We start from the raw sequence: 8,783 nt of genomic DNA, 5'->3' as shown, positions 1-8,783 counted from the left end.
GACTCTACAAGAAGTCGAGTAGCCAGCTCCAGAGCTCCAGTGCTGTATGCATTTCGTGCTGACAGTAGAGCAGCATCGCCACGAACACCGGCAGCTCGGTTTGAAGCACGTTCGGCAAGCTCTTCTGCGTCGGGACCTGCTAGACGCAAGAGTTCGTAAGCCGCGGCGAGGAGTGAAAGCGCCACCTCGCAATCCCCCTGAGCGCGGGCCTGTTCAGCTGTTGAGTATCGTGCCTGGCCCATGGCTAGCGCCTTGGAACGTGTTGCCACCTCCCGTAGTTGGGCAACATAGGTAAGAGGAGATGATGGCTGGCCAACCTCAAGAATGACAGGCACCTGGGGCGCCTGCTCCGCCGCTGATACCACGGTTGCGCACGCAGATTGCGCCTCAATCGTGTCTGGATCTAGCACTCTATCCAGGGCGTGAAGAGCTCCCTCCTGTTGTGCAACCCAGGCAAAAGAACTATCTGCCTGGTCCAGGAGAAGGAAAGCCTGCTCAAAATCAAAATTGTCACAAGCAGCTTCGGCTGCATCACGTGCCAGTTCCGCAGCGGCGACGGCAGCGAGGACAACATGGGCTACAGCAGGTGCCGTGGATACTAGATCTGCGGGTGGCGCTCGGAGCGACTTTGGGGGTGTCGACTGCAAGGCTTGTAGCTCCATCTGTGCGGTTTCTAGATGCGACACGCTTTGTTCATAGTCGCGAGATCGCTCAGCGTCGGCGTGTGATGCTAGCGCATCTACTAGCGCCTCGTAGCGCAAGAGCTTGCGCAAGCGTGGGGCCGCGACATCATCGTAATTGTCATCCTGGCGAACCGCTGCTACCTCAGCAAGATGATGGGCCTTGGAAATCGATCTGATATTATTGTCTAGTGCGCTTGGGACTGCACATCGCTGGGTCTCGTAAGCGTCACGGGCAGCTGCGAGGCGTAGCCTGACGTCGTCGTAGCAGTTGGTCTCTCGAGCTGAAGTCAACAATCTTGGCATGTCATTGTCTAGTGCCGCGTCTACCGTGAGTGCACCCGAAAGTGCTGCTACACGAGCAGCTCCACGGCCACCTTCGTACTGGGTCTCCATCCTGAGCCGCGCAACATAATTCTGCAATAGCAGAGCATCACGTGCAGCCCCGGGCACACACAAGAGATCTGTCGCAAGCGACAGGAGCTCCTGATGCGCATGCTGTGCGCTGTGAAATCCCATAGCAGCTTCTTCAAGGGCAGAGATAGCACCAACGCGGTCATCGACGAGTAGCGCAGCGTCCGCATTTTTAAGCGCTGCTGCACCTGCGCGCTCCTCTCGTGCGTAGCGCACAGAAATAAGCACGTCATCGACACCATGCGAGAACGTTGTGTGAGTGTCCAGCTGTGGTGATCGACGTTGCTCGTGTTTGCCTGGGCGTTGAGCCAGGCTGTGCTCTGGGACGCGCGCCTTGACGTCAAGTTGTGCCCGCGACGCTTCATCTGACCAATTGAAGCAATCCTGGGCTTCTTTGGCGAGTTCGAGAGCATTGCTTAGGTTACCTCGGACAACTGCTTCCAGGGCTTCTCGCTTCATCGCACGACCATCCGTGTCTGCACGGCGGCAAACGTATTCCACCGGCGCACGACACCGACCGCGTCCTAGAGCTGCAGCCGCAGCGGCCGCCGCCGATGATGTTCCAGCTGACGCTGCACGTTTTTCTGTAGTTGAGAGTGGGTCTGCGAGGGCTTCAGCTATAGGATTTGTAACTCCGAACGTTTGACTATTTCGCTTAGTACGAGTTGTGCTCTTCGTGTCAACTGTATCGAGCTGCTCCGCAGCTGTAGTAAGAGCCTCAACTGCATCGTTATACTCACGACGCTTCAGGGAGACGTCCGCCTCGGCGATGCGTTGATCAGCTACGATGGGGGCACGAATGCTCTCAACGCGCGCTGCGCCTTCACCATCGTCAGCTTGATGAAGATATCGAACCGCAGCATCCGCCTGCTCAAGCGCGGCATCAAGGGAACCTTGTCGCACAAGGACGTCGATGTTGAGCTCAGCAGCTGCAGCAAGACCACGAAGGCGTTCACGCCGTGTCTCCGCAGCACGAACCTCGAAACCGTGTGCAGCAAGAGAAGCCTCAGCAGCTTCGAGCTTCTCCAGGCGGCTATGATCATCGCCCGCATCAGCGAATGCTTGAGCGTCACATAGAAGCGCATCGGCCACCTTTTCACCCGCTATTTTCTTTAAGCAAGTTTCAAGCTCACCTACTGCGATTAGATCAATGGAAGCGCGCTTCCGTCGCTGGCGTGCGGTGTCAACAGAGTACATGGTTGAGTCAGATGCGGAGAAGCGATTCATGTCGTTGCGATAAAGTGCCACTCGGGGTGCCTTGAATGCTTTTAGGAAACGTCGAAGCAGCTCTTGCGCGCGTTGTTCAATGCCTTCGCCGGAGAGACGCGCGAGGACGTCACAGACTGCAGGCACAACACCCCCCGCCAACCGCTCTCGGAACCGGGTCGACGGGTCGCGGTCCTCTTTGATCGCATCTGCAGTCGCGCATGCAGCCTGCGCACCCACGTCAGATTCCACTGCAATCAGTGCCGACCCTCCTTCACCAAGTCCCAAAAGGGAGAGATCTAGACCCAATAGCTCTGCTGCCGTGCTAGGTGCATTTAACTTATCGTTTTGCCAAGGTTTGCGCGCAGCGGCGGCTGCTGCCGCAGCTGCCACGTTTGCTCGTGAAGCTTCAAGACATCGATCGATTTCTCTGGCCTCGGCATGCGCAGCCGCCAAAGCACACGAATCATTATCTGCTGCAATAATCCACTCAAGAGTCGCACGCGCAGCTGCAGACTCAGCGCATGCAAGCTCAAGTGGTCCTGATTGCATTGCTAAGAAGGCTGCACGATCCTGCGAGCTCTGCCCCCTGTTATGCGCTAGCGTCTGCATAATTGTAGTCGCTGCATTGAGACGGCGCCGTGCGTCTTCTAAGGCAAGCGCCGATATCATGCCTGATGCCGTTCTAGTCGCCGCGACAAAGACGGCAGTAACGGTATCTAGTGATGCATTCATACATGGCAACCCAGTCACAGCAGCACGCAGGGCCCACCGTGTTCGCCGGAGAGCCCTCGCCGCTGGTCCGTATTCCCCAAAACCCAACTTCTCAGTCACCTCAGTCCACATCTTGTCCGCCGTACGAACTGCTTCAAGTCCACTGATGCAGCGAAGTGCCACCTCGGCTCCACGAATGTCTCCAGCTTGATCGTATAATGCTCGTGCTGCATCCAACGCCAGACGCAATCGACTCACATCTTTTGTCACAAACGGCACACAAGCTCGAGCTACGCGCTCTAGCTCAGCATCACCGTTGCTTGCCGCCTTTGCAACTGGAATTCGGTAGCCTGCCTGCACCGCTTTGGCAAAGCCGTCGGTCACCAACCCAAATGCATCTGTGCCCGACAGCTGTCTTTTTGCGACTGCGGCTACCGCGTCTGCGGCTGTCCCAGCCGCTAAATCATACTGCCGTAGCCGCACTTGCCGTGCCATCGAGCGCTCCACGATGGTAGCATCTTCCAACGCTACAGTTCGCGCAACATCAAATGTCGATCTCGCACCACGAACCAATGCTGCCGTTGCTGCTGCTCCGCTTGCCCGAGTTAATGGTGATGCATACGCCGCCGCGAGTTCAGCACGGGCACGTTTGCGCGCTCCCAGAGCGGTACCCACCTAGGTGATATGCCCTTGCTCCGAGCAAACGAATTATTTGCGGGACACTTTGAGTATGCCGTATCAGAGATATTTGCGTTGCAGTCAACGTCAAAGAGGTCAGCGCCTCCATCTTCACCCCCAGACCCCTGTGCCTGGGTTGTGTGCATCAACACGTCAGCAGCGTGATAGTCGTGCCGTGCGGTCTCTGCATATGCCTGAGAATGTCACAAAATATCTTTATATAAAACAAAGCAAGCTACCACACTGGCTGGGACCTCACACGAAGCATAATCCCGCTGCAAACGAGCTGCTGCGACTTGAGCCACATCCCGATCACCTCGAGTCTGCATCGCTAAGGCCTGAAGCAAAGCGTCGACCTTCACACTATTGATGACGGCACACACCTCGGCACCTCGAGCTGCCACATGGTCACCACCGCCACGCAACGAGGTCGCCGCACTCAAAAGCGATGCAATAGCTCCATCAAAGTCCATGATCGATCGACGACGAACCTATCACTCCTTGCTCGGGGAGGTTGGTTTAGTTTCTAACCCTGGCAAATTTACACCCTTGGAGATTATATTGGCACCACGAGAGAGACAGTCACGCTTGCGGCGCGAGTCGGCGCAGCTATCCCTCATCAAAACAAGAGACCCAGAGGAAGCCGCGTGCTCTGATCCGGCTAATCGTCGATTAATCGAACCTTCACCGAAAGCCAGTTTACAACCGTCGTGGGTCCATGTTCGTGGTAATCGAGCTGGTGCTGAATAAAGAGATTGCCCACCGAGGCGGGTCTTGTAATAAGAAACATCTCTAGCTTTGTGTGCTCGAGCGTTGTGGGTTCGCCATGTCTTCCGAGCGTATGGAGATGTCACCGAGACCGAGTGATTCATGAGGGCGCTACGACAAGATACACTCTTCTATGCTGTAGTTATGAAAATTTACACGCCGCTGACGCCTTCCAACGCCCCCGCCCACGTAGCCTGTCGTAGCTAGGGAGATAGAGGGGACTTCCACTTGCCTAGCGCCCCGCTGGTACAAAGCCGCCCTAGGACTCGCAGGGGCAGCGCCAGGGCAGCGCCGCCCTAGGATTTCCTCGCAGGGGCAGCTGCGAGGAGTACGCAACGTCACGTTGATGGGCAGTAAGAAATGACTATAACTTAGCTTAATTCTTAGTAGTAGGCAGCTAACCGGGATTCAGCTCGGTTCGTACGCTCTAGGGGGCGGAATGGACGCCGCAAAGCTTACTGTCCTTCAACGTCCGCGCCCGCTCGTGCAGTCTTGCTTCGTGCCGGCTCTAGATGCTTGAGCGCTTCGAACCGTATCTTCCCAAACACGAAGCCGATCTTTGGCATATCTCCGGGCCGCAGCCCTGAAATTGTACCGGGATTCACTTTATTTCATCGCTCTGCGGCGCGAGCGATGATGTCCCGCAGCTCAAACCGTGCGTACTGACCTTTTTTTGTTGAACTTCACAGGTGTTGGGCCGCATGCGGCTAACCGTCCTTGGAAAAAAATGTTCATGGAATTTAATGCTGGCCTAAAAATTGTTAGAATGGTTCCCACAAAAATTCCTGGGGACCTTGGCTATGAAGATGCAGGGGCATTTCGATGAATGGTGGCTGTGTGCAAAGGAGCTGATTGGTGCATCTGTATTGCGACGAATGGAACCCGACGTCCCCCGACAACACTCTGGCCGCCATCTTCGGGCTCCTTGTCTGGGCGGATACGTCCTCATCGGACTCCTCGCATCAGAAGTGTGAAGGAGGCCTGCTAAGCTGACATCCCCACGAAAGACTAAGAAGACCTGTTCCGTGAAGAAGGCAGGGGGCTTTACCATTATCGACTCGCCAAAGAATAAGAAGTGGTACTGGGGTGGCGAGCCACAACCGAGGGGGACAACCGATTCACCAAATCGCGAAGTGGAAACGTCCTGCCACATCCGACCGCAGTGGGGAACTGGGGTCAAAATCGCTCCCAACCACTGAAAAGTGGAACCGCGAATGAATCGTTGTTTCCGACAAGATCAGCCCGATCGGAACTGGCTCGCCACCCCAGTATGCCGCCGAGGGCACATTCTCTCCAAGTGTCAACGCTATCGAGCAGTACGACTCTGGTCACACATGCAGACCTTCAACGCGTTGTGCGACCATGCCGCGCACTCTGTCAAACCAGGCAATGATGAGGAGAAGTGCGTGCCAGCCCCGAGCTAGTACAACCAAAGTGCAGCGTGAAAGACATCAATGAGCAGAACCACTTGAGTGAATCGATAATAAAGTGCAGGACCGGGACTATTAGCGTCATGGCGGGCTTGCTTGAGCAATGAAGGCGTCACCTTGCCAAGGTTCGCTTATTACAAGTAGGGTCGACTCTTCTGTCATCCGAATTTACCCCGCTTTGCCATCTCTCATAAAAACGGAGCGATTTGGACCTGTTTGAAAGATCGAGGTTCGCAAAAGCCGCAAAAAGATGCCTTGGTTCAATGAAGGGAATACTTTTCCGAGTTATCTTGAGTCTGCTGATAGCATACAACGCTGCGTGTCGGCAGATGTCAATAATCTCTGCTCCAGAACACAAAGCTGAGCACCTTGCAAGCTGTAGAATGACAAAACTATCGCAAAGCATGGAAACTGGCATGCTCCCTAACGCAGAAATAAGAATTTCACAGCGGCTGTATAGGTCCGGTGGAGGAATGTATAGTAAGAAGTCGAGTCGCCCAGGCCGCATCAGTGCAGGGTCTAACAAGTCAGGTCGATTAGTCGCAGCAACAACAAAAATATGGCTCTTTGACGCAATGCCATCGAGTTCAACCAAAAGCTGTGCAAGGACACGATCTGTTGCAGCACTTTCACTGGGTAGTGCGCTACTTGTGCGGCGAAGAGCAAGTGCATCGACTTCATCAAAAAAAACAATTGAGGGTGATGTTGATTCTGCGCGCAAAAAGATCCCATGGAGAGCACGCTCAGAGTCGCCTAGCCACATGGACAGCAACTCAGGACCAAGAACAGTTAGGAAGCTCATTGAGCATTCAGTAGCAATTGCACGAGCGAGCATGGTTTTCGAGCATCCAGGTGGACCATAGAGTAAAACCCCGCACGCTGATGTATTTACACCAAGCTGAATTAGTGTTGAGGCATACGACATAGAAGCATAGAATAGTTCACATAACGTGCGCTTGACGCTAGCAAGCCCGCCCAAATCTTTCCACTGTACCGCGGGAATCTGCTTTTCACACGCTTGATATCGGGATAAGAGCTGAGAGCGAGCTTGAAGAGCATGTTTGTAGCAAATCTTGGTGCGACTCAACCTCCCCCAGTACTGCTCAAGAATCGACGTTTGTAGAACTTCTTTGAAAGCCTTTAATAATATGGCTTTCCCAATTAGCTTGCGATCTACATTTACAAATCGATTCACGCCAGATGTATCCAAAGTCAGGTCGCTCAAATAGTGTGGTAAATCAGACGGTATCATGGTCTTAAGCATGGTTCCAAGATCCCGAGCGGATTGTTCGCTTGGCGGCTTGGCCAAGGAGACACGATCTAAACGCCCTGACCGATTTAAGACCGGAGAAACCACAGATGCTCGGTCATATGCCGCAATGATGACACCACTGGTCATGCTATCTAAACAAGACATCAGAATATTAATTACAGGTGTAAAAGCAGATATGGACAAAACATCAAGTTCCTCAATGAGAAGTGTGGAACCAGTCGACGAAACATGCGAAAATAGGGCACGCAGTATCACGTGCGCCTCTTCCATACCTAGAGCTGCAATACCCACGACTTGCTTGGCATTGAGAACTATAAGAGCCGAACGCAGACCATTTTGAGCCCTGGCGGTTTCCTCAGATTGAATTGGTGTTGCACTCAACTTCAGTAAATTTTTGCGGCGAGGAATCGAGAGAAGGCGTATGCAGCGACCCATCATCTCCATGCGTAGTTTGCCATTTCCCGGGTGACCTGCAACTAAAACGCCCCTTCCTAGATAGGCATGCGAAGATCGACTTGCAATTTCTGAAGCGAGACCTGCCATTTCTGTTGTTTTGCTCCTATCTAGCCTTATTTCATCAACATGTTCATGGCTTTGTGCTCTCGACTCGAGTGCAATGCAAGTATGTACAGTCACCCGCGCGAGATCCCTCGCAGGTTGATTGCCGAGGGTCTCAAGTGAATTAATGCGCAGACGAAGAATGTAATCATCTAGAGTGATCGTATGTATGTCACCTTTCCCGACGACCATACCACGTAGAGCTAACTGGATGAGGTGGCACCCATTTGAGAACTTATCTGTTTTTAGGGAGTATTTGTTTTTAACTTGTAGTAGTTCAACCCTCACTGCCACGGCACAGATTAGTTGCGCTATAGGCTGCAGGCATGCTTCAACATTCTCTTGCGCTGAATCATCTGATGATGCGGACACAAATGTAGCCATTGTAGGTTTTAATTTGTATGATGGCCATGCTTCAACTACTGATGAAAATAAAGAGGGGGGGTCTACCACGAGATGCAGGAGCTGTCCAGCAGTAAATTGTGAATGTTTGAAATCAGTTGGATTTAACAGTACCCGCGGCAACAATCGAGGATCATTTTGACGAAAATTTTGACGAAGAACGCACGGCCGCTCTGTTATAGAATATAATTTCACTCGCAACTTAATGGACATCTTGGCACCGCAAACGAATCATATACTGGTTGGTGCGCAACTCGTGGTCATGCTCTTTGAGCTAATTTGAATGCCAGCTGCGAAGAGGTCCAGGGCCGGCCAGCGCGTGAACACGAGTACCCCAATCCGGACGAGTCTCTCTCAGACCGTGTTTCACTTGCCGGGCGGTAAAGCTCGGCGTGCCAAAGCTTTCACTCGGTCCTGGGACCAGAGCTGCTGCTCAATCGTGCAGACGAGGCCGGTTCGCTCCTGGGCCACATATTAAGGCAGCGCAAGGGCGCCGCGCCGCGCGGCCGGCTTTCGGCACCGTAAAGCGCCTGCTTTCGCCATCCGCGGACAGCTCGGGCTACGAGGACTCCCATCAACAAATCAGCGCGTCCAAAACCATCCGCGCAGAGGCGCTGCGGCTACATGGAGGTTTCGACGATGTGATATACGCGCGGGATA

At 53.6% G+C, this 8,783-nt stretch overlaps 1 protein-coding gene across 1 annotated transcript; it reads right to left on the bottom strand.

Annotated features, from left to right (window-relative positions):
- Positions 1-6,191: 6,191 nt before the first annotated feature.
- Positions 6,192-6,896, bottom strand: AURANDRAFT_2818 (hypothetical protein; the record flags this gene model as incomplete). The annotated part of the gene is made up of 1 exon (XM_009042794.1): positions 6,192-6,896. A coding segment is annotated over one exon (705 nt), but the record flags the coding sequence as incomplete, so codon positions are not given.
- Positions 6,897-8,783: the final 1,887 nt, after the last annotated feature.

This window comes from Aureococcus anophagefferens, assembly GCF_000186865.1.
Source record: "Aureococcus anophagefferens unplaced genomic scaffold AURANscaffold_38, whole genome shotgun sequence".
Classification (NCBI taxonomy): domain Eukaryota; class Pelagophyceae; order Pelagomonadales; family Pelagomonadaceae; genus Aureococcus; species Aureococcus anophagefferens.
The sequence above is the reverse complement of the archived record's forward strand: the minus strand, read 5'-3'. Positions and strand labels throughout refer to the sequence as shown.